The sequence below is a fragment of the Athene noctua genome, chromosome 5 (assembly GCF_965140245.1).
Source record: "Athene noctua chromosome 5, bAthNoc1.hap1.1, whole genome shotgun sequence".
Taxonomy (NCBI): domain Eukaryota; kingdom Metazoa; phylum Chordata; class Aves; order Strigiformes; family Strigidae; genus Athene; species Athene noctua.
In genome coordinates this window covers 2,787,038-2,812,539 of record NC_134041.1, presented here as the reverse complement: position 1 = coordinate 2,812,539, position 25,502 = coordinate 2,787,038, and the positions used below count along the sequence as shown (strand labels likewise).

At 41.9% G+C, this 25,502-nt stretch overlaps 1 protein-coding gene across 1 annotated transcript in view; it reads left to right on the top strand.

The window, feature by feature from the left end:
• The window catches only part of CACHD1 (cache domain containing 1), a 114,735-nt gene that overhangs the window by 30,001 nt on the left and 59,232 nt on the right, over positions 1–25,502 (top strand). The window contains exons 2-3 of the mRNA XM_074906046.1: positions 9,211–9,273; positions 21,550–21,698. Coding sequence (XP_074762147.1) covers positions 9,211–9,273; positions 21,550–21,698 — 212 coding nt within the window. The remainder of the gene's footprint in view (positions 1–9,210; positions 9,274–21,549; positions 21,699–25,502) is intronic.

Genomic DNA, 25,502 nt, shown 5'->3' with positions numbered 1-25,502 from the left:
TGGGAGGCTATATCTGCAGGTGGGATATAGCCCCAGTATATGCAGCAATTATTTCTCTCTAACCTGTAAAATATGCTGAGGTTAAACTGGAAGATATATATTTTTCAATATGTATGCCATCCTGTAAATCTCTGTCAAGAGCTCAATTTTTCTGGCCACAACACCTATCCAAGCCAGCGTGCCAACAGCAGCTGTGTGAAAGCAGGGCAATGAGATAACCCGTGCAGCTTGGCAGCGCTGCTCCGGGCCCCGCACCTCTGTCGGGTGTGCAGGTCTCGAAGCACTTCGGTGGGTTTGGTGAGGTCTTGCACCCAAGAGTTGGTGTGCCTGAACCCACCTCTGCACGGGCAGCATGAGTAAGTCAAGTTTAAGTCAATTTTAAGCCCTGGGTCAATTTGAAATGTAACAGTTATTTTCAAATAACTTTACATTCAGGTTAGAGAGAATTATTAAGGTAATAATTGATGCAAAGTCTTTATCTTCTTGAGTTAATTTAACTTCTTTTAAAATTTGAGAAATTAAACTTCCTAAGAATTTAGGAGTGTCAAGAATTCCCACTTCCTTCCGCTCGAAAAAGGAAGGGTGTGGGTTATATCAAAGAACAACAAAGCAAATGAGGTATGTAAACAGGTGATCTTAAAACTCCTACTTATTAATACAAATAATATTATCATATAAGAGTACTCTTGTACTTTTTATTACAGATACTGACTCATACAGGGAGGTGCTTAGGTATAGTCAGTCAGTCTCTTTCAGGTTGTTACTCATCTGTTATTTTTCTCATGAAAAAAAGTGTTTGTGCCTTGTGTGGAAACACCTGAGAACTGACTGCAGTGTGTGTTAAAAGTTTAAAACTTTTGTGTCTTCCTGAGAGCAGGCAATATTAGACAGCTACTGTTAAGTGCTGCAGCAGCAGTTGCAGGGGAAGGTTGTTATCATGATATTTATCGTGTGTATGTTGATGGTTCCTGCTGAGAGATCCTGAAAAATGATACTCTTGGACATTTAAAGAAAACAGTTCTGTAATTACGTTAGGATCAGCCCATTCATTTTATGCACAGAAGTTTAGTGTTGTGATTTATGATCTATAAATTCCTATGTTTAAGCTTGTCGTGCTTGGGTGATTTTTTTTTTTTTTTTTCCTGATGTGAGTAGATCTCTTTAATACCTCCCTCCAGCCTTATTGTTCCTGTTCCGCAGCGTTTCTCCACACAAAACTCCACAGCTTCTGCCTTGACTGTGTTAAACAGATCAGGAAATAAAATCACATGCTCTCAGTCTGTGTCTGTATGTCGCTTTGTTTTTTGGGGGGTTTTTTGACTTTCCTGTAAAATTACACAGTCGTAGCTGGAATGTTACATAAATTGAACTGTGTTTCTTCTGCATACTTGCTGTATGTTAAATTCATGACCAAATTGGACAAGCACAGTAATTATACTAAAATGATATCAAGCTATTTTGGCCAAAGAATTGCATCTATGTATTGGTCTGCTGCTTAAATGTTTCCCCATTCTTAGTTAGTCATTTTGACATGAGCTTGAAAACAAACCAGCAAAATGAAACCCAGGGTTCTCCCAATAGAATCAAGTTTCAGGTCGATTTTGCCTCCTGATAAATGCTCAAATTTATGTTCTCTTTAAAGGGAAGAGGACCAACAAAATGCAGGAAGTTGAAAAATGTCCAGTAATCAAAAAGTTTTCAACTTGAAAAAAAACATAAATATTTTAAGTTTTACATCCCAGAGGGTGGAATGAGGAATAAGTGTAGGGAGGAAAAATCCAATCCTATTGAGAAGACCATCTGCTTTATATTTTAAGGTTGGGTAGCATAACTTCCCTTTTTCTGAAATACTGCCATATACACTGCCATGAGTATAACCTTAGTCAAGTTACATTGGCTAAATGAATAATCTTTTTAACATGTGGAACTAATTTTCTTAGGGTATTTTCCCCTCTCACTCTTTTTTCCTCCCTCTTCTCTGGTCCCTTGAAAAAGAAGACAAAAAAATGTGCTGGTTCTTGATTGCATTTTTGGCAGTTACTCAGTTTTCCATAGTTTTCTCTCCTTGCAAATGCCTGAAGTTTCCCAAGGAAACACGTTTATAAGAGCTGTGCTCTAGTTTGACTGTTTTCAAGCAATGTTGTATCTACTTCCCATCTCCCCTTCTGAATACGACTCTTGAAACGATCCCAAAGGCTTTTACCTCCCACAGGCTAATAATAGTAGATGAACTATAAATGCTAACTGTGATGCTTTCTACCATCAAAATGAAGATCAAACCTCAATACCAGTTCTTCCCTTGTCCTCTGTGTTGCACAAAATGTTTTGCTCCAGTGCTGGCTTCAGACTGGGGAGCAGAGCTGTGATGGGCCAGCTCAGCACGTGGCAGAAGATAGCGGTGTCTTGTTGTGTAAATAGTGAATTGATACGCAGTCTTAACTGAGATAAAAATTGGGAAGAGAGACGATGTCTTCTTGCTTAAAACCTTCTCAAATATTGGGGAATGTGAAGGTTCTGTGTTAACTTTGCTTATGGAAAAGCTGTCTGGCAGTCTCAGCTTTTTTCTCACAATTGAGTTGGGTTTTTTTTCCCCCCTACAAATTCCTCCTCATTTCAGGTAATCTTGTGTAAATTTTATACATAAAACAAGCACAATCATTTAAATGAACCTGCCAAAGGAGTCTTTCAAATGACGATGTGGTTTAACAGCACTCCAGCCACGTAGATAACTGAGCACAGAGCAGCTTTGCCCGTTAGTGGCGCAGAGAACTTCTCTGAGCAAAATGTAGATGGTAGAGGATGAGCTGGGCCAGGACAGCAGAATCACAAGCTGTGTGAGTCTGTATTTCCTCGTTTTTAACTGAAGGTGCTGCTGGCAGTGCCTGCCCGTCGAGGGGAGGCTGCCTGTGCTCTGACCCCCGCGGAACCGCCGACCTGAGCTCAGCTTGTGAGCTCCGCATCACGTTTCTCTTTGTCTGCCAGTCTGATAAAGATGCCTGTTGCTGCTTGATGAATAACGCAATGAAAAAAGCATTAATTAGTTAAATCCTTCCTGAAAACCTGTTATTTCCTGAAACCCGCCATAAGAGAAAGGCGTTTGCAGCGTGACGTTGGGATAGTGCTTTAGACGTGTAGCCGCCGCGTGCGTCCCTGGGCTGAGCTGGGTCTGCAGCTCTCATCCGACTGGGCTCGCCTTTCGCTGTGTTTTCCTCCAATTGACTTTAGCTTCTTCTATGTATATTGTAAATTCTTAGAGGAAAAACACAAAGCGTGTCCTTGATCTCATGGGAACCCACTATTTAATGTTTCTCGGTTTTAGAAAATGGTAACAAAACATAACGTGATAGGGCTTCAGACGCTGCAAAAATAAACTCCAGACAGAAGCCACAAGTTTCCCTCAAAACAATCTCACTCGGTGAGTTTCATCAGAAAGAGGATTTGTTATATATTTGTTTGCTCACCACTTTTTAAAACATTAACCTTTAAAATAAGAAACAGACCCTGGTTAGTAGCTGGTTGAAGTTTAAAAAGTATTGCAGCCCTGCTGAGCTAATACTGCATCTATTTGACACATGTTCATTTTGCTACTGCTATTTTGTATACTTTTTAAATATTGTTGGGTTTTTTCATCCTGTCATTAACCAAATATGACAGGTAACAGCAGTCCTAAATCTGCTGAAAGATTTTTTTTTTTCTTTTTTTTTTAAATGTCTGGTAGAATAGATGGTAAACCAGCTTCAGTGTATTTACAGCTCAGTGGATATTTTAGTAATCCTGTATTTGTTTTTCTTGATTCTCTTTGTCTCTAAAATTGTTATTTTTGTCAGTAGGGAGATGGATTCGTGTCTTGTCTGGCAAATAGAGTGATGTGCAAATGGTTGACTGCTCAGCAGAACAGTTGATGCTTGTATTTGGTTGGGGACCTTGGAGGTTTGGGGGTGGTGGCTTTTGTTTATTTTGATGCAGTGCTGGCAGTCAAACTGGGGGCTTTTGAAGTATTTTCTCACTGCAGTGCATTGCTGCTGAGTTCATTTTAATCTCAAGGAACTGAGGGAACAAGCCAGTTAATATTTTATTCTTTATGCTAAGCTTGGTCTAGAGTCATCTCCCAGGTTTAAAACTGAGTTGCCTTTGGCTTCAAATTATGAATAAAAGTCTCCTAAGCCTTGTTTTGGCACAACACAAAGCTAAACCTGAGCTACCCCTTATCTCTGGCTTGGTGGGAAACCTGACTCCATCCTACCCGGAGATGTGGGTTTGGGTGTTGTGCCCATTCATCACTGTCAGACCCATCTGTGGGAGGCATTGGATGGTGGTAGCCCAAATCTTCCCCGTCCTGGCCCCAAGGACCCCTGCCCTTGGATCCTCTCATCACTTTCATGTTTATCTCGTTTATCAAATATTTATCCTGTTGTTCCAAGCTAAAAGTGAGGCAGGCTGGTGGCATCGAGAAGCACTTGGTTGTGGTTAAAGTCATTAAAGGATATACCTAGATAGCACAGAAAAATATTTTCTAGGAAGTTGCAAGTGCTTTGTCCCAGATGAGTAATTAAAGAACTTAGGAAACCAAGAGTCTCTGAAGTGTTGAAAAATGTGTATTTGTAAAACAAACTCCAGATTTTAGGGGACTCCATCCCGGCTGTGGCCACCCTCAGCAGGCTCGTAGGGACACATCACTTGGTTCTCCTGAAGCCTGCGTGTCCCGGAGCTGTCCTGGATCATCAGAAATCCCGCAGCGGTCCCTGTGGATACTGTGATTTTCTCTTTCTAGGCTTCTGTTTGTGCAGCTAAATGCAAGCTCCGTGTTCGGTAAGGGAAGGAGAGGATTAAGAGCATGAGTGATGTGCTGAGCGTCGTGCTGCAGGATTCAGGTGTTGCCAGAGGCGTGGGGGCCCCGGGGATGGTGTAGGGCTTTGTGCTCAGCCCCCGCCTGCCCCATGGAGTTTAAATGTGAGTATAAAGCAGCAGGTGATAGATACAACCAGCCAGGCAAGTGCCATTTCTCTCTGAGCATCTCCAATGTTTGAGTCATTTGAAAAGAGAATTACAGCTTCACTGGCTTTCCAATTTAGACATAGCTAAATCTGGAATTAATGTCATTTCTGCAGTTTGCTTTTGGAACAAAGTATGGAAAATGCAGACACTTCAAAACTTCTAACTCTGAAGAAGTTTTGGAGTTTTGTTTACTTCTTAATGTTGTGTTTGAAAACCGATGCTTTGGGGCAGAAATAGCTGAAGTGAACGAAGCCAGGTTTGCTAGGTGAGCTGTGGCAGCTCAAAGGAAAAGTTGTAACAAAATGCTGGTTTCTAAACCAAATCTTGAAATTTAATTCAGGGTTTTGATTTGGAAAAAAAAAAAGTTGCTTTTGTTTCCTTAATTATTTATTATGTGGAAATCTGCTTGATGAAACCAAGCTGTTGGAGCAGTTGAAGTGTGTTGTGTGTGTGCAGGTGTGCGCGAGCACGACTGTGAAGCAACTGTTCTCAGCCCGACATCGAAGAGAATTAGTGGACACACAGAAGGTGTAGTTTTGCCCTCTGCTGCGTGCCGCAAGAATAAAGCTGTTGCCTTTTTAAAAGATTTTTAAAGATTTGAGAATTCCTGAGAAAATGAATCTTTTTCACGCGGTTGACCAATGTTCAGCAAGAACCTGAGTATTTATGAAGATGATGGCAACCTGCCGATAGCAAAAAGAGAAAAATGAAATAAAATGTTGTTTCGGGGCTTGAGGCGGTGTGTGATGAGGAGGTGTTGGCAGTGGTGGCAGGGAGGCAGGTAGCTCTGTGTCTGGCCAAGAGGCTGGATGCTGAACCAGCGCAGCGGCTGCAGCCTTCGTGCGTTGTGAGAGTGAGTGGTGATGGGTTACGGCGAATAATCCCGGGTGAGCATCTCATTAAACATGTGTGTAATTGTTCCTCTTGGAGTGATCTTAGCCTGCTGGCATCTGCTAAACAGATTCAACAGTGAGGGGTGAGAAGAACAAGGTACAGATGCTAACGCGCTGGGTAAACTACGATGGGCAAATTCTCCTCAATATTTAGACTATTTTTGTAAGTTTGTGGAGCTGACTTACTCTTGGGTCTGTGAAGTTCCCTTAACTTCGTTTGGAGGTTGCCGCTTAGCTCTGTTTTTCTACTTTAGTTAGATCACTTTTTAAGTTAGTGAAAGTAGTTTAAGTACAACAGAGAGATGTTTTTAGCTTAGGGTGAAATTCTGCCTAGGTTATTCTTGGAATAGGGAGCAGATATCCCAAGGAGTGGGACTGAACCCTGGTAGGGGCTGAGCAGGGAATTTGTAGCCCCGGGGAGCTCAGTGTGTAACAGCTCCTGTTTTCCTGGGTGGCTTCTCAATCCTTATTTAGTTTTTCTTGTTGGTTTAGGCTCACTGGCTGTGATGGCAGTTGGACTAACAGGCTCCTGCTACCCCCTCTCTGACAGGCACCGTGCTTTTAATTAAAAAAATAGAAGATAGCATAACTATCTTATATAACTATATAACTATAATAGAAGATAGCTATAGAGAACTTGGTTAAATTCTAAATCTAGCAAAAATAGGTTAAAAACCTAGACCAGTGGCCAAATAAATTCCTGCTGGCTCTGTGACTCTCATATAACCGTGTATAATGTTCTCTGCCATTATTTTGAAAGTTCATAAACATGCCTACGTGTTAAAGGGGTGGAGGAAGGGGTCAGCTTTGTGTTAAGGACAGAAACTCCATTCTCAGTAGCTGACAGTCGGTTTCCTCCTTGCTCCTTTTGATGTCTGGAGACTAAATGCTGCATGAAGAGAAAAACACAATTCATTTAAAACATTTTGCATCAAAATGACATGCTTTAATGTATTTTCTTCTGATGTTTAAATTATCTTTTCATCTCATGAGGGGACAAAAAAAAAAAAAAAAAAAGGACAACATGTTTGTAGTTAAAGTACCCAAGCAGAACTTTAAACAAAGGTCTGGAAAAAGAGGAAGTCTCAATATACAGGCAGTTTTTAAGAGTAGATGCCTTTTTTTTTTTTTCCCTAACTTTTTTTTTTCCCCCCCTTCTTGGCTCTCTCAGACTTGTAAGCCAAGGCGATTTATTGCTGCCTTTCCAAATGCTTCTTTAGAATTAAGAGTTCAAATTTTTTAAATTCCTGAAGCTCTCAGGAGGGAGTAGGATAAGGGAAAGTGATGATCATAAGTGGAGCTGAGCACACCAAAGGGTTTTCCAAGCTGGGTTTGCCAGTTATAGCTGCATATAGCCTTACTAGGAGGAAATCAGCTAAACCTGCATCAAGAAAATTCTTGGCATCGTGGCCCAGTGATTACACTGGACTCAAATGAAATTTAAACTTTAGTAATGGCAGTTATTATTGCTAATAATATGAAGAGCTGACTCTGGCTTATTGTGTTGCTGTAAACAGGAGTCAGTGATTTCACAACTATCACATCAAGGGAGGGACTCAACAGGGTCTTTACGAACCACTGTCCTTTGCCACATGTGACCGTACCTACAGATTTATTGTCATGTTTGACTTAACGCTGGTAGATGTGGAATCCACTCTGTCAGTGACATCCCAGCTCCCTTGGAGGTTGGTAGAGAAAAAAACCCATTGACTTAGTTTTAAATTTTTTTTTTTTTATGCTTCCTCCACCATCTAGGAAGGAGTTCACCCTCTGCATTCTTTCTGTCACCGATTTTTGGTATATTTGAAATCGTAAAATGGATTTCCCAGTAGTTCACACTTTCCTACATGATGTGCAGAAGCTCCAGTAAATGTCACACTGGATGCAATGTTAAAATTCCCTCTTGGACCTGGAGCAGCCAGTGCAGCTCCTTTACGACTCAGACGAGCTCCTCATGCAGTTCTCTCTGTCACAGGCACTAACAGCATCTCCCAGGTGTGGACTGTGTTTTTGTAAAAAGTGCAGTGTGTTGCATATACCCATGTCTGCAAGGAAGTTTCAGCGTTTGAATAAGGATCTGCTTGGAAAATTACTTCAGCTTCTGTACTGGATGTCTTGCTTTTGTAGAGGATATTTGACAGGTGGTGGGAAACTGGCCACTTATTTTTTTTTATGAAACCTGCAAACCCTCGCTGCCTTTTGCTTACCCCCAAGCTTGCATGGATTGGCACACACCTGAGCAGGAGGACAGGAGAAAGTCAGAAGATCCTTCATAAAGTAATGGACGTTTTTTTTTCTGTTTTCCAATATTTAATGACCTAAGTAACCTTCACATAGTACTATTGTGTTTATTGGTAATGAATAAGCAACACTATTCCTTATTTTGTTCTCTCAAATCTGCATTATGCAGCCACTGCGTTTGCCTTTGAGACAGATAACAAAGGAATATTTTAGGGACATTTGTAGGTTTTCCAGTGGGGATGGCCTCACTCTCCCCAAGGGGAAAACTGCCTTGGAAATGAGAAATCTTGAAAGAGAAACGTGGTTATACCAGGCAGACTTTTCAGGAGTGCCGTCAGCATAACCCCAAATCCTACCAATCTTATTTTTTAGTCTAAAAGCAGAATATTAACAATATGTTGAGTGTTTTTTCCTCCATGTAGCCACTGTAAATAAACAGGGATGACAGAGTGGCTGTCACCTGTGGAGCCACTCACGTCCCTCTGGGAACAGGTGGGAAGCTTTCCCAGGGGAGGACACAGCTCTCACTTTTATCTATTTATCTATAAATTTGTCTATTTATCTATACCCATCTTTTTTTTTTTTTTGCCATTAGGGAGCTCAGTCTGGTTGTGTTCAAAAGTGGGCCTCATTTTTCTCTCTTGCAGATACCAAATATGTCTAAATTCAGCTCACAGCCTCTCGTGTGTTAGCTGGAAGTGACATGTCCTTTTAAAAATAGTTATGTCAGGTTAAATGTTTAGCACTAGAGAGCAGTTGTTGTTTGCACCTCGGTAGCTTTCTAATGTGAAACACCTTTTTTAGCACCTTATGTCAGTTTAGTAAATTAACAGCTGTTTTGAAAAAAAACCCTGTTATGTCTTTGCCTTCAAAAACAAACACAGGTTCTTCATGCGGATCCACAAGCAGGTGTAGGGAGACATGGTTCCCCCTGGGTAAAACCCCCTGGCATTAGAGACTCCCCAGGTGAAATGGTCCTTTTCCGACACCCGTTTCCTCCCCCATGTGCCTTTTGGAGCTGCTTTAATGTGATGCTTATGATGAAAGCTCTCTCACGCATCCTTTCTGATTTTTCTTGCAGAGGATATTCAACTCCTTTGTGTACACAGAGAAAATCTCGAATGGAGAAAGCGAAGTTCAACAGGTGAGTCCAAAAGCCCCTTCCCACCTCCTGCTGCTCGCTGGCAGTGTTACAGAGGTGGAGTCAGCTAGAAATTACACTTCTGCCTGGATCTATTGCGGCCACTTCCCTAGCTTCCAGCACATCAGATAACAATGAATGGAGATGGGGTATATGGGCCGATTATGTATTTGAGAGTTTTGCATTGCCATGAAAAGGCTTTCCATCTGCTTTGTGTGCGTCCCTCCCTTCGAAACAAAAGAGCAGAGGCAGAGCTGGGGCCCTCGTGTAGTATCTCACATTAATTGACTGGTTTTCATGTTGGAAGTGTCTCTTTTAAAATTGTTTTAATTCAAAGCAAACCCACTAACGTTGTTTATGAATGTGGAAATGGTATCGATTGCTTTGTGTAAATATGGGACAGCCTCGTGCATAACAGTTGTGGCTGAGAGATTTTTTTGTGACTTTTGTGGGGGCTGTTTTTACAGAAACGCGTTTGAACGTTTAACTCTTCCATTTAACGTTGAGGTGATGCATCTCAACACGTGGGCTGTTTGCATTTCAATCCGGTCCTACATTTGGAAGATTAATTTTGGATCCATTATAAAACAGATCAAATTTTCTTCACTAAGAAATGAAGGTACCGATTCTGTACGCTCACAACTGCACCTTCGTGCTAAACATGATGAGTTTTGGCAGAAGAGGCAGCCGCTGCCCCGCATGGCTAGCCTGGGCATCCGAACAAAGAACTGCCTTTTTCTTCCAGTTTAAGCGTGGACTCACTTGTGCAACCTTCAGCGAGTAACCTGACCTTCCTAGACCCCCTATCAAACCAGTTTTAATGTTCAGTAAACACAAAAGTGCCTTAGAGCGGGGCTTTCCCCCAGGGAAAAGGGAATAGCTCTTCAGCCTTGCAGCAAGCCTGGTTTGTGCATGAGCTGCTGTCGCTGGTTTCCAAGAGTGTATCAGTACATTGCATGCTCGTGTGCATTAAAACTGGTCATGTAATATAAACAAATTAACACAAATTGTGTTTACTGTAAATAATAAAACTCCCAGACTTTTTTCTTTCCCAAGGAAAAAATCGAAGCAGAGCTGGATCAAATGGGATTGTGAATCCTTGCAGACTGTGTTTAAACTTTTGGAGAGTTTTCATTGGAGAGCAGGGCTCAGCTCCTCTTCTATTTCTGAAGAAATATGGTGGCTTTTGATGCGATTATGGTTAACGTAAGAATTAAATTAATTTGCAGAAAGCAGAATAGTTCAGGAAAAGTTCTACTGACACTGGATTTCTCTTAACCCAAACCCAAGTCTTTGGTGTAGAAGCTTTGTCCCATACTGCCATTAAATTGAAGTGTGCAACAACGTTAACAGAAAAATTTGTTAAATATAAGAGCACGTGATTAATGATCTAGGATTTAAATGAGACTCTTAGACTGACATCATACAAATTTTAAGGTGTATTTCTTGGGTGTGTTATCGTAAGGATGACAAGGTTTGTGTTTAGAAAAAAAAAATATCAAAGTTCACCTTTGGTACTGCTTGTGTCTGTGTTAGATGTTTGTTTGATGGGATAGAGATGTGTGTGGGAAACAACGGAGAAATGCATTAATCCTAGCAAACTACCCTGATTCTGGGATTAACAGTTTCTTGACCCTGCAGATAATAGTGTCTCAACTGTAGTAACAGATGTACTCAGGCTTTACAGGAGGTTTTTCCTAGTTCTGGTTAGGTAGAAGACATTTGATGCAAGTTTTTCTTGAAGCTTGATCATTTTATGGGACTCTGTCCTGCATGTTCTATTTGGTTGTAGAACATTTCTGATTTTCAAGCATCACAGTTGAGATCATCACCTATAATACATGAGTAAAAAAATATGGGGAGGGGTAAATAAGCCAGGAGGACGTTCCCTCTTCTGGTTTCGACCCCACTGCCTGACCTTGTTATGCTACCTTTCCCACTTTGCTTCTCAAGTGGATTGTGCAGAAAACCTTCCATGCCTTTAATAATTATTCTCTCCTGGGTTTGATTGGTTTCTGCTCCCCCCTCCCCCCATTTTTTTCTTCTTTTTTTTATTAAGCAGTCACCAGCGTGAATGTCATGACATGGGGGCAGCAGATGTGCTGCTGATGTTGTATTAGAACCCTTCAGTTATTTTTTAATCTCCTCTCTTCCAAGTAAGCCCCCAAATTATTTTTCTTTTTTTGACAACCTCTAATTGGAGCACACATAATTAAGAAGAGGTTATATGGAACCAAGTATAACGACATCCTGTTCTCTTCATGTAAGTGGTACCTTTTTTCCCCCTGGAGGTCCAGATACATGTGTCTGTGTGTTTGAGTAGTTCATTTTGTAATGCTGTTATTAATTTATACAATTCTGATGTGTGTTCCTATTACTAATTTGGCCATATATTTAATTTTTTTGGTTGATGTATCAGTGAAATATTGTAAATTAAAAAAAAATATATATAAAACGGATGCCCAAATTATGATCCCATAGAAGAATTTTGCTGCTTGAAAGATGCTATGTGGTTGGTGATGCTGGATTGTTGGCTTGTGTGGTGCCCAAGGTTGGGTGTGCACGAAGGGGGATGGTTCAGGGGTGTGGGCAGGAGAGGTGTGCTGTGCTCGGCGCGATGCTGGAGCCCACCGTCCACCCTCGGGAGTCTTCGGCTTCCCTCTGAGCCTACACAGGTGGGTGCTTGCCTGCAAAGGGACCATGAAAGGGGGTAATTGTCACCCAACTTTAAAAGCTTAAATCTGAAACCATCCCAGCATCTTAAAAGAAGGGTTTGCTGGCTTTCACGTCGCGCTGGGGTAACTTTTTTTTTTCTTGAGGATTTCTGGGTGGTCTGCACACCGCAAAAGGGCCATGTGGGCTAGATTATACGTATCAGATGGCTTTTGAAAGCCAAAAGTGTTTTTGGGAAACCCAGAAACTGGATTAAAACTTCTTTGAAGTCTCCACTATCAATTCTCCACTTAGGAAAAGACGCTGCTTGTTTCCCAGCCACAGATGTACGTATTCACCCTAAGTAGATATAAATAACTGTCTAAACACTGTAGGTAGTGTGATGAATTCGGAGCTGTCAGAAGAGAAAAATGAGGCCCCGGTGAAGCATAATTACTGTGGTTAAAAGCTCAACAGTGAAGTGGATAGAAGAATAATTGAGCACTTCTGTTTCATTAATAACCAGGTCTTTTAGCCCTAATGAATCACAAGCAATATAACCAGAGTTTTATGAGTAAGAATAGTACATCGAATGGGATCGTCTTGAGCAAATGCAAACAAATGTAAGCAAATTAAATCCCCTGTCGCTCATTCCTGGTTTTGTCATTCATTAACATTTTCTTAACAACTGATACCCAAAGGCAATTAATTACTGTTCTGTGTCAGCTGGGATTTTTTTCTGACAGACCACTGAATTGTTGTGGGGGGTGTCCTTTTCTTTTTTTATACCAAACTGTGTAAATAATGACTTTCAGTTTGTTGAGAAAGTGAAAAACTACAGCTGTTGGCCTTCAGGCCTAACAATTTAATACACTTGGCTTTCTTCATGCCACACAAGGAGTGGTTTACCTTTTGACGATAAACTGCTTACGCTTTTAAGGTCTACAGTTAGAGAATTACTATTGTATGTAACAGATAAAACCTTTTTTTGCTTTGAATAGATTATTAAAAATTGGATGGCCATTGCCAAAAGTAACTTGGATTCCTTTCCTGTAAGTTACTTCAGTATCAGAGAACTTGCACACAATATGAGAATTTAGTGGTGTGAACTAGTGATCTAAATAAAGTGGAAGATGATTAGTTTTATCAGGGGGAAATCTAATTTAGTCATTTCAAGGAAGTCAGCGTGTGTTCAGTGTCCTGCCAGACATCTGGTTTCTGTGGTACAGGGAATATAAAACTGGGCTCCAAGGAGGAGAGAGGACGGTGACCCAGACTTAAGCAGGAGCATATTTACCAGCTTCATGCCAAAAAGCCTTGATACACTGAACACTGGCAGAGAAGTTGGAGCACAGCAGCAACAGCATCTCTGTGAATAGAAATTCATAGTGATTTCTTCGATTTCTGTCTGTCCGTGCATCCTGGGGAAAGAAGCAGGAACAAATAAAGTAATTAAATTAGTTGGGATCAATTGTAAATATGCATATGTCAGCTGAAAATCACCTTGCTGGAATATTCCTGGGAATATTCATTCTTGTTTGAAGTCTGGGAAGGACAAGGACAGAGGGAGGGTTTTAATTTACAATAAGCGGATGCACAAGCAGTGAGATGTGCCTGTTGTCTTTAGATTTTTACTTGTTGATCCTTCTCTCCATGTAACTCCTGTGTTTAGAGCTAGAAGACTGTCATTCCTTTTCCTTCTAGCTCATTCAGAGCAGAATTATCAGCCATAAAAATAACAATAAAACCTAGAGAATCAGTTTTGTATAAATCTGCTAGGAGCTGGTAAGAAATGAAAGGAAGTTCGTTGGGAGGTTCAGGGACAGAATTGTGAGGCAAACCACTGTTTTTTACAGGTATGCAATTTTATTTCTAGTAGAACCAGATTATCAGTAGCATTTTTTTTTTTTTTTTGAGAAATGGTATATAGAAAAATAAATCCCCAAAAGCTGAAATCTTTAATGATTTGGGGTTGAGTAAATTGTGTCTGTCACAAAAATGTCCTTTGGAGTAATACAAAGCATTCTTCTTGCAATACAATATGTTTTTAATTCAGAAATGCTTATATTTCAGAGTAATAAAAGCTCTAAGGCTTGAAGATCTTAACAGTCTTTTCCAGCCTAAATGATTCTGTGATTCTAAATCAAATGGTTAAATCAGAAATCAAATGATACATTACCTAATCTGAAGGGAAACTTCTGTGGTTGTTGTTTGTTTTTTTTTAAAACTTGGCTACAAAGAATACCTACACATACTTGCTGTCGATCTGCTAGAGAACTTTTTGTCTGAATTTGGAGCCTACAGACTAAATTTGGGGACTACAGACTGAAAGATCCACTGGTTAGGGTTTTGCTTTGCATTGCTCTTCTATTCCTGGTGGACAAAAATTATTTCATACACTGATTTTGCTGTCACACTTGGGTAAGTTCAGTGAAGCGTGTGCTATTCATCGGAGTTAGAATAATTAGACATCTTGAGTGAGTAGGATACAGCTGCTGAGGATTTTTCACCCTGGCAGGACACTCATTTTTTTGAGATACTTTTAAATATATAGCACCGTTTGCAGACAACATCAGCTTTAGTTCTGAAAATATGGTGAAGGATGGAAGTTGTGCCCTCTAAATTGAATTGGACACAGGCACTCACTGCATTTGGGACAGCTCTCTTTAAAGATCGAGTAGCTGTTTCACAAACTCGGGTGACTTTGTAGCACATGTAGAGGAATAAACTAAGGCGAATAAAAGTCCCAGGTGGCATTAATATTATGGGTTTCTTTCACTGCATCCTTATGCTGTTGGGCTGCTGTCATCTTCTGGTTTCTAGAGGACTTCCACATAGCCCATGTGAAACTTGTTAGACAATGCACCACTTTTTCTAAGCCTACTTCAGAGCCAGACCTCTCTTGGTTTGTTTTTTTGTTTTTTGCTTCTGTTACCAACTGCCAGGTGGTGGGATTACATTCAGAGCCATAGCCATTCCTTGTTTCCCCTTGTTTCCCCTTGTTTCCCCTTGTTTCCCCTTGTTTCCCCTTGTTTCCCCTTGTTTCCCCTTGTTTCCCCTTGTTTCCCCTTGTTTCCCCTTGTTTCCCCTTGTTTCCCCTTGTTTCCCCTTGTTTCCCCTTGTTTCCCCTTGTTTCCCCTTGTTTCCCCTTGTTTCCCCTTGTTTCCCCTTGTTTCCCCTTGTTTCCCCTTGTTTCCCCTTGTTTCCCCTTGTTTCCCCTTGTTTCCCCTTGTTTCCCCTTGTTTCCCCTTGTTTCCCCTTGTTTCCCCTTGTTTCCCCTTGTTTCCCCTTGTTTCCCCTTGTTTCCCCTTGTTTCCCCTTGTTTCCCCTTGTTTCCCCTTGTTTCCCCTTGTTTCCCCTTGTTTCCCCTTGTTTCCCCTTGTTTCCCCTTGTTTCCCCTTGTTTCCCCTTGTTTCCCCTTGTTTCCCCTTGTTTCCCCTTGTTTCCCCTTGTTTCCCCTTGTTTCCCCTTGTTTCCCCTTGTTTCCCCTTGTTTCCCCTTGTTTCCCCTTGTTTCCCCTTGTTTCCCCTTGTTTCCCCTTGTTTCCCCTTGTTTCCCCTTGTTTCCCCTTGTTTCTCTTTGCCATCTGATTTGTATTCTATTAGTTGTGGAGTTTTTAATAAGCTGTGTGAAGGGACACAGCTATCTCTACCATGTTTTGCTTTCTACATGTTCCTTGCCAAGGACAGCATCACATCAGACACCGGCCACCCACAAGATGTTCTCTGTTCTTTCAGGAAATGTATTTGTAATAAAAATAATTAATATATGAGTTTAAGGAGTGCCTTTGCAGTGGCACTAATGAAAGGACTCCTCATTTTCTGATTTAGTTTACTTATTTTTTACCAAGATGGCATGTCTTTCTAAACTGAGGCTATGCCTCAGCCTGGAAGGACAGGCTTGCTGCAGGACAGTGCTGGAGAAGGACATGGGCCATCCACAGCCTGCCTGGTTTTACAGCGCTGGTACCCGTGAGACAGATGAACATTTGCTGCCTCTGTCGCCAAAGTAGAAGAAAGCATCTCCCTCACTATCCTCCCCGGTGGCAGGAGGAAGGATGCTTTTGGCCACCGTTGTGCGTCAGCGGTCAGTGCCCACGGCTTTGACAGTTGCACCGATCCAGCGCCAGACTCCTGCAAACCCAGCACAGCAGCCTCTGAGAAACCAAACATCGTTCTCCTGGGCAGTGTAGTCAAAACAGGGTCCTGGCGTGCCTGCCCCAGGGGTTTTGTAGAAGCAGTGAGAGCAAGCTCTGCGCTTGCCGTAAGCGCTCTCCTCTTGCCGGCGAGGTGCAGCGTGGTAAGACCTGGCATGTCAGTGTGCTGCGCTTGAGGTTAAGCTGGATTTGTTTGTTTGTTTGTTTTTGGACTGGGCAATGAGCTTTTGAACTCTGGAGAAAAGAAGGAGCAGGTTTTATCAACAGTAAGTGATGAGACTGTTCGGGGCTCCTCATTTAGAATTGCTGCTTGTCCCCTCCGAGGCAGAGGAGACATCACAGCACCACCCGATAGCGACCTAAGTGTGGATTACACAGCCACCACAGCCCTGATCTTTCAGCTAGCGACTCGTCCCACGTCACTCAAAGCATGGCAGCTGGCAACAGGCATGGTTCGAATTTTCAGAGGAAATATCTCAGTGTGCTGAGAAACCCTAGATTGTGCTGCTGAGCATAACATCTCCCTGGCTATGAAAAGTGATGTGCTCACAAGATGTTGAATTTTATGTTGATTAATTGTAGCTTTGTGATTAAAGGCGATGCATACTGTGTTGAATGTATTTTCAGAACAACTTTCAGGCACTGTGGCCCTTTCTCTAGTTTTTGTTGTGCACCATGTTTGACACCTTCCTTCGACTGAACCTTGGGAAGCTTTGCCAAAATTACTGGCTGGTGGAAAGCTTCAAATAAACACCGATCTCTTTAAAGAAGTGCACATTGGAAAGTAGTTTCCTGCATCCTGACTGCATGCTCAAGAGTCTATTTTCAGTGTCATCCAGAGGAGTAGGAATGGTTTGGATCCGTTAAAGCAGAGGTGTGGGAAGAAGCTGGTGACAATTCTATGATCCTTTCTCGAGCCATGTCCCTGCTGACCTCTGTGTTGTTCTGGGTTTGTACAGAAGCAGTGGTTTCTTCAAGAGCCAAGCAGGTTAGGAATAAATATGTTTAAAATTTTCTAGAATAGGAAACTGTGGATGCAGTGTAGTGTTAAGCTGTGATACAGGGGAAGGAGTGCCTGGTGGATGTTGAAGAAAGGTACTTTTGTTCCAGGTTCTTCTGGGTCACAGACAGGATTTAACAATAAAAATACTAACTAAGCTCTTGAATGTATAAACAATACTTTTTGAGGAGCCTGGCAGTGTTAAATCCCCATGAGCGAGTCCATTATGGCATCCGTGCCTGTCAACCTCATTGATACATATTTTATACACAGTCTTGAAAACATTAAAAATACCTTGGCTTTCAAGATACAGCCAGAAATAAAACCTAACCTTGGAGCTCTGCTTTCCCTCAGTGCTCCCTGAAAAGGGAAGACTTCAGAGCTGTGGAGCTTTGAGGGGAACGAAGCTTTATTAAAAAAAAAAAAAAAAAAAAGCTCAAGGGAGCTATGCAAATGAGGAAAATGTCTCTGGGAAAATTAGAGAACCTCACTGATGTTGTGATGAAAGGTTGTCAGTGGAGATGGTGACAATTGAAGTGCATTACCCATGGGTGCTGCGGTAATAGAAACAGGTGTTACTGTCCAACCTGTCTGCAAACTGAAATGCTTTGGCTGCGTGCCAGCTGCCAAAAAAAAATACATTAAAAAAATGGAGCTAATGGCTGCATTGTTTGGAGCAAGCACTCATTGCTTATTATTCAGCTCCTTAAAATTAAGGAGGAAATACAGAAATCTGAAAAAAAAAAAAAAAAAAAAAAAAAAGATGAGGAGTGCCAAACAAGGCTTCCCCCAGCCTTTGTTTTTAAAATGAGGTGAAGAGCACTTTGAAAACTGACCCAAGTATAATAGCATTTTATGTCAGTCTCAGGGTATCCAGATCTATTTTAGTTTCCATTAAAACAGGGGATTTTGAGGATTTCTGTGGGAGCAGATTTCTGTAGGCACACTTGGTACCTACCCAAGCGTATACCCGAGCATGGGACATCAGCTACCTGACCCTTTTATGTGCCTGATTCAGGACACAGGTTTCCATTTTGCCTTAAAAACGTTTTAAACAATGACATTAGGATGGTTTCATAGTTCAGTGCTCTGTCCTTTTGTTATTTGTTATCTCTTTCTTTCAGTATTTTGAGGTTTTGTAACCAATGTGGTGTGGGTCTTGCATCCATCAGTACGCAACGGCTAGTCAGCTCCGGGCAGGTGAAAAAAAGCAGGGTGTATGGTGGAAAAATAGTCATCTTTTGGTTAAAGATTTTTTTTTTTTTTTAGAAAAATGAGAAGCTGATTTAAGCCTGCAGCTTTTATTCTGACAGGCTCTAGCAACTGAGTGCATCACTTTGCAGACTGAATAATGTTTCTGAGCTAATGATGTGAGTGTGCATGCATGCATGGGCACGCAAGGCATAGATGAGGAGCTGGGAAGTATGTATTATTTTTTGCTGTTGTTTTAATCACTGAGAGCTGGAATGCCTGTTCACTGTCATGGATTTTTGTGCTCCAGTGAAGTCCAACTATGGAATTAAAATTAAGTTATTTTTGTTAGGCTTTATCTGGATTATACTTCTCAAGTTGATGAATTAGAACCATTTGGTTTTAGTAATTTTTCAGCTGCTTGGTGTGTTACCCATACTTTCTTAACATGGTTTATTCATTGTATTCAATTTTCAAGGGAAAATTGCTTTTGGATCATCTTGCCATTGGTGACTTGAGTTAGCTGTTTTTAAAGTGGGTTTGATTGTTGGGAGTATTCTCTTGCTATCAGAGGGCAGTATTTTTAGGGTTCTTGAGATTAGACAAACCCAGTTCTTCCAACTGTGCTTATGTCTGTGGGCAGGGACAGCTCTGGGAGGTGTAGCTCTGCAAGGCTTCAGGTCCCTTGTTGCTGACTTGCACTTGACTCTGCCCCGTGTTGGATCCCATTTAATAAAAGTAATGTAATGGCTTTGAGCCTTTCAGAGGTTTTTCAATGCGACATTCGGTTTAGGTACTAAGCATTTGCTTTTTATCAGATTCTGAGGTACAGGCTCTTCTGAAAAAAAGATTTGTCAGATATCCAGACCCTCCACCGCAGGGTAAAATTCAAAGGTTGTGGGGTGCTTTTCTTATTCAGCCTGGAAGGTGAAAACTCATCGACACTGAAACCTCATCTTGTCCAGCATTCGTTTATCGGAGAGAAGTGGTGATTCCAAACAAGAGTCCTTTGTTCTGATGCTCTGTGTTAGTTTTGTTACGGCTAGTGATGGTCATGCGGAGCTTTTTTCAGCAAACAAGCTCTCTTCCCTTTTTGTGATTTCAGGAAGGGAAACCAAGAAGGCAGCGTATAGATTCAACTGTCTGGTTTACATAGTGCTTAAGCACAGGTATTTCATTTGCCCAGACTGAAAGAGGAACTTTCTAACCATAAAACTTAAATGCTTTGGTTTAGGAAATTTGGCTTTTGTATGTTGATTTATGAAATTTGGCTTTTGTATGTTTGAGACCCTTCAGGAGAATATACTTCTCAAGGAAACATTTGAAGAGTACAGTTGGACAAAAATTAAAAAAGTTTACTGGAAAATAGAAAAGGAACAACCCATCAGGTTATGATCTTACAACTGGGAGCAATTTAATAATGTTGTATGCCTAACATGGAGGAGACCATTAGTGGTCCTCTGGTGCCTTGGCAATAAATCATTCTACAAAACTAATTAGGTATAATTCTGCAAGTCATTTGAGCAAGGTCCTATTAAAACCTGTGCTCCTAGGAGACCTGTTGTTGAGCTGCAGCATTTGCTGGGAACAATGGAGGCAAAGGCAATGCTGTTATCAGCGTGGGCCTCATTATTCGCATAACGAAGTAAATCATGATGAAATGTCCTGTTAATAATAGTTAGGAAAGACATTTGTCAGTCCAGGGGATCTGGAACAACCCACTGTGTTTCTCAGCACACAAACGTAGTGGCACCATTAAATCATCCCCGTAGAGTTTGGAGCGTACAGGGAGCAGGAGAGATGAGTGTTACGAATTAATGAGCTAACTTTTAGCTCTGAAGAAAGTTTTCAGAAATGCAGTATTTCTGAGTATTCAACACCGCAGTATACGGCTTAGAGATTATTCTCTTTCAGTTAGGATGCATTTGGCTGATGATTGTGTGTAAGAGATATGTTGGTGTGAAAAGGATACTGAGTGTGCTAGAGCGAATTTTGTACGTGCCTGCTCCGTGTCATTAATTTCTGCCTTTGAATGAAAGGCCAGAAGCAAAAGCCTCCCTAAATTTCTTGTAAAACCTGATGCTTCCTAGTAACTGCGTTTACCGTCACATTGGCTCAAATAACAGCTGCAGATTTTTCCCTTCCAATTTTCCCCTGCGAAGTCATTAGTCAGGCTGGTTATGGAGTGCCTAATGAAGGAGACACAAGCTTATCCGACAGCACAGGAGCTTCCCTAGGCCTGTGATGTGTCCCAGCAGGCTCTGCCCTTGCTGACACCACGTGCCTTGGGACTGCTTTGGATCTGCCTGGCACGGCGAGAGCACGGGGCTCTGCCTGCAAAGGGCACGGGCACCACCATGCCCTCGAATCGCTCACCAGCGAGCCCCGATGCAGGTCTCAGATGTATTTGTTTTCAAAAGTTGGTTGACTTGATTATTATTATTTTTTTAAGAAACGTTTAATGAGAAAGGCTGAAGTACCCACATTGCTATTTCTAAAGTTAGGCACCCAATTTTTTTTTTTAAAGGCCTGAGAATTGCTTGGGAGGGGCGACAGTCTGTTTGTTTTCACCTTCTGAAAGGAAGGAAATACTATCATCTGCTCTTACAAGCAACATCTAACCTCTAAACCTTGTCCTGGTTTGTAGGTGGCTGCCTTCTGACAACAAAAGGCTTGTGGAAGAATTTCACCTGTGCGAGACAGTTGTCATTATTTTCATTCTGTTATAATATAATGTCAATTACAGATTTTTCATTTTGTTATTTGAAGTCTGTAGTTAAAGGCTGTTGCAGCTCGTGACTAGCCACAGAGAGCTGCTAGATTGATAAAGAAAATCACTTGGAAGATGCTCAGCTAAGAGCCTGTGGTGTCCCACACCCCCCCCGGGAAAGCAGCGGGTGATACAAAGGAAAAAGCAAGAACTAGGATGGCTTATTTTACCCAAATCACACTGAGAACTATATGAAAGGAGCTGTGAAATATTTCTGCGCAGACTCACCTGACTGAGGAGGCTGCTGCTGAACAGAGAAATAGGCATGGCAGTATTTGGGGTTGCCGAGATCCTGAGCTTGTTTTTTTGCATAGACTGCTTTCTGTGGCCAATATTATAATTACTTGGCTTCACAGTGCTTAAGCCAACAAAATAGAAGTACAGTGAGCAAAGCAGACAACTGTTATCTTTAACGCATGCAGTTTTTACTGTCCATTCAAGTTTGGTAATAAGGAACATGGTAATACAGGGACACTGGCTTAATTTTCATCTTTCTTCTTACTCTTCCAGTTGGCAAAAAAAATTCGTGAGAAGTTCAACCGTTACTTGGATGTTGTGAATCGTAACAAGCAAGTAGTGGAAGCGTCATATACTGCTCATCTCACATCGCCCTTGACTGCGATCCAAGACTGCTGTACAATTCCACCCTCTATGATGGAGTAAGTATTGAAATCTGAAATTACTCACGCTGTCATTTAATATGTGAAGAAAAAAGTGAAAGGTGAAAGTTTTTAATTGCAAAATAACCTGTATTTTCTGCCACTCTTGATAACTCTGAGAAAGGGGGAAGAAACAGTACTCCAAGGGTGCTTCTTATCTTGTCCTCTTATTCTATGTTTCCACTACGTACATGTTCAATGAGGAGCTCTAAACAAGGACTGGGACTGGGCTCTGATGGACTGTAAAATGAAACAAAATGGAAAAAAGTTTGTTCAACTCTTAATTGCATGGAATGGTCTTTCATACAGAATGAGTCTGTCTATATCCAAGATACCGTTTGTGCAGCAAGGCACTGCTTACCCTGAATAACTCCTCTGAAGCTGGTCATGGGACTTCTGGTTTGCCTTTTTTTTTTTTTCCTTTGAAGTGCAGTAACCAAAATCACGAGTTGGTCAGTACATCACATGCTAAAAATACTGCTTTACAGTTTAATCAAGTTGACATGGTGCTGTTCGATACACAGAGAGATTTACAGAAGTTGAGTACATTGCTTGGAAACGGAATTTGTTCATTTTCCATTTGTTTTGTTTTTAAATACAGGAGTTTTGAATAGTCTAGATCCAGGCAGTTGGTTGTCTTTAATCTTGTATTATGCTGCATATTTACAGAAACCTCTTTGGGTTTCCTAATTGTAGGAAGGTGTGATAGAAAATCTGTTTTTTTCAATAACAGTGTAATAATTTATTCTAAACAATGAACATTTAAAACTTTTACTTCCATATGTGTTAGAAAAGAACAAGAGTAACTTTCTCTGCTTGTTATAAATGACAAACCTTGATTACAGAGTATATTGTTTATAACTCAGTCTGATTTAAAAACATTTTAGAGAGAGAGGAAGGTAATTTGGATAATAAACATTAAAAGCTTTTTCTGCAATCTAACGTTATACGACAGCTTTTCTCATAATGACAGCATTCTTTCACCTTTTCTTAAGCATGATAGTAACCTTTGCGTATCATAGAATCACAGCAAGGTTTGAAGTTGGAAAGGACCTTAAAGATCATCTAGTCCACCCCTCCACCCCTACCCCATGCAGGGCCACCTCCCACCAGCCCAGGTTGCCCAAAGCCCCGTCCAACCTGGCCTTGAACCCTGCCAGGGAGGGGGCAGCCACAGCTTCTCTGGGCAGCCTGGGCCAGGGCCTCACCCCCCTCACAGGGGAGAATTTCTGCCTCAGATCTCATCTAAATCTCCCCTCTGTCAGTTTAAAGCTGTGACCCCTCATCCTGTCCCTCTGCCCCTGATCCAGAGTCCCTCCCCCCTTTCCCGCAGCCCCTTTCAGCCCTGGGGGGCCGCTCTAAGGTCTCCCCGGAGCCTTCTCTCCTCCCGCTGAACCCCCCAACTCTCCCAGCCTGTCCTCACAGGGGGGCTCCAGCCCCCCCAGCATCTCCGTGGCCTCCTCTGGCCCCGCTGGAGCAGGTCCGTGTCCTTCTGCTGTTGGTGCCCCAGAGCTGGACCCAGCCCTGCAGGGGGGTCTCCCAGAGCGGAGCAGAGGGGGAGAATCCCCCCCTCGCCCTGTGCCCACCCTGCTCTGTGTGCAGCCCAGCACACCGTTGCCTTTCTGGGCTGCCAGCGCACGTTGGTGGCTCACGGTCAGTTTTCTGCCCCCAACCCCCCCAAGCCCCTCTCCCTGGGGCTGCTCTCCATCCCCTCCTCGCCCAGCCTGGGTTAGTGCCTGGGATTGCCCCGACCCATGGGCAGGACCTTGCCCTTGGCCCTGTTGAACTCCGTGGGGTTTGCCCGTCCCCCCTCTCAGCCTGCCCAGGCCCCTCTGGATGGATCCTTCCCTCCCTCTCTCCGTCACACCACACAGCTCAGTGTCATTGGCAAATTTGCTTATGTAAGGACAAACCAACTTACATAAGGATTTAAAATATTCACTGCATTCAGCTATGTGGTACGAATCTGTGGCTGGAGAGAAAGGCCATTTGCTGGTTTTGTGTTTGTTTTGATTGGCACAGAAATGAGAAATCCTCAGGTGACTCCAAAGACACGGGTACCCTGTTGTTGGGTTGTGTGTAGATTTGGTGGTCTCAGTGCAGTTCCTGCTGGCCAAAGTGCCTGTGTAAAATGCTGACATATCTGGTGCCAAATAGCTAGGCTGTTGGCAGTGGTAGTAGAAAGGTCAAGAATTAGTTGAGAAAGAAAACTTTTCTGCCCTCTGATCTCTCCGTGCAGGAAGCACCAGCCAGCAGTAACGCCTTCCAAGCAAGGAGTGACGAGAAGGAGGAATGAGGAGATTTATTGTCAGTAATGCATGATTTTTCATTAAAACATAAAAGAGAGGTCTGCTTTTAATCTAGAAACTTTGATGAATTTTCTTTCACTTTGTCCTCCAAATTACTCAGCTTGGAGGTCCTTTAGAAATTTCTTTAATCCTTGGTGGACTTGCATAAGGATCCTTCCCAGTAAGTGCTTTAAAACACTAACTGGAGGTCACAGCTGGCAAAGCAGAGAGGTGAATATTCTATTTGCAGAGCTCCTCATTCAGGCTCTACGATAGGATTCTCGTTATTTAGTTACTTTGATTGTAATACTAAATCTGCTGAAGTGGTTGCCAGACCACTCTGTTGGTCTGCAGGATCTTCCAGACAACACTTCGGCAAGACCTGGTGGAGCGTGTATGATTGAGAATGGTGGCTTATCAGACTGCTGGGAATACACCCACTGCCATCTTTCAAAAATTGTCTGTGAGTCTTACAAAGAAAGAATGTAAAAACATGTTTTCCTTTTGAAACTTAAGTTCCCAAAGCTGAGCTTTAATCACCTGATTTGTCTAAACACTTCTGCCATCATTTCAGTTGTCATTTCTAGTCCTTCTGCCTCTCCTACCTGCTGCTCTTCTTTTTATTTTCCTTCTTTGTGGCATCTCCCTTCAGGGAGATTTCCCATTTCAGTGAAAATGTCAAGGGGAAAAAAAGCTAATGTTGATATCCAAGGTGGTGTTATTAGGTCTTATGTTTGACGCAAGCCTGCCAAAAGGGAAAGTAAAATGGTTCACATGGGCACAAGGTGGTTATTCCTGAAAAGCCAGGCTGGAACCAAACACTGTTCCCCTGTTGAGCATCAGCTACCTCAAAATCTGTCATCATCTCCCTGCCGCTCCAGAAAAGAGACAAATTTTTAATATAAGTCTCAAAATGAGATAACCTTCTTTTTAAGCAGAAACTTTCAACTGAAATTAAAGGATACATGCTCATCATGATCCCCCTTGGGTACTTCTAGGCCTGGTTAAAAGTGGGGAAACAACCAGTGAGGTGAGTTCTTTGACAGCAGATTTATCTGAAATCACCAATAGCTGCTTTTTTTTTTTTTTTTGTCCAAAGAGATAGATAAACTGAGGTTTTTTGGTAGAAAATACTAAAAATTAAGATATCTACCTCAGTGGTTAGATTTTAGGGAACTCGAACATGTGTGTAAGTGTTTGAATGTGAATTTAGGAATTATTTTTAGAACACAGACACAGTATCTCCCACCTGGATATTGTCATCATATTTTGAAGGCTATTGATTTACTTGAGTTCTCCTACATTTTAAGTTTTTGGACTAACTAGTTCCTGCTATGAGGAGGCCTGCACTTGTAAGAAGTTGTTAGATGTGCTATTGCTGTTGAGAGCTTATCCTTGATGTTTAAAAGATGTGTGTTTAGTGTTGGGCAGAGGAGTGCTGGTGTTAGAGCAACAACAATTATAATTGTTTGGTTTAGAGAATTTATGAGCTGCTGTTATAGAAGAGGTCGCGTTG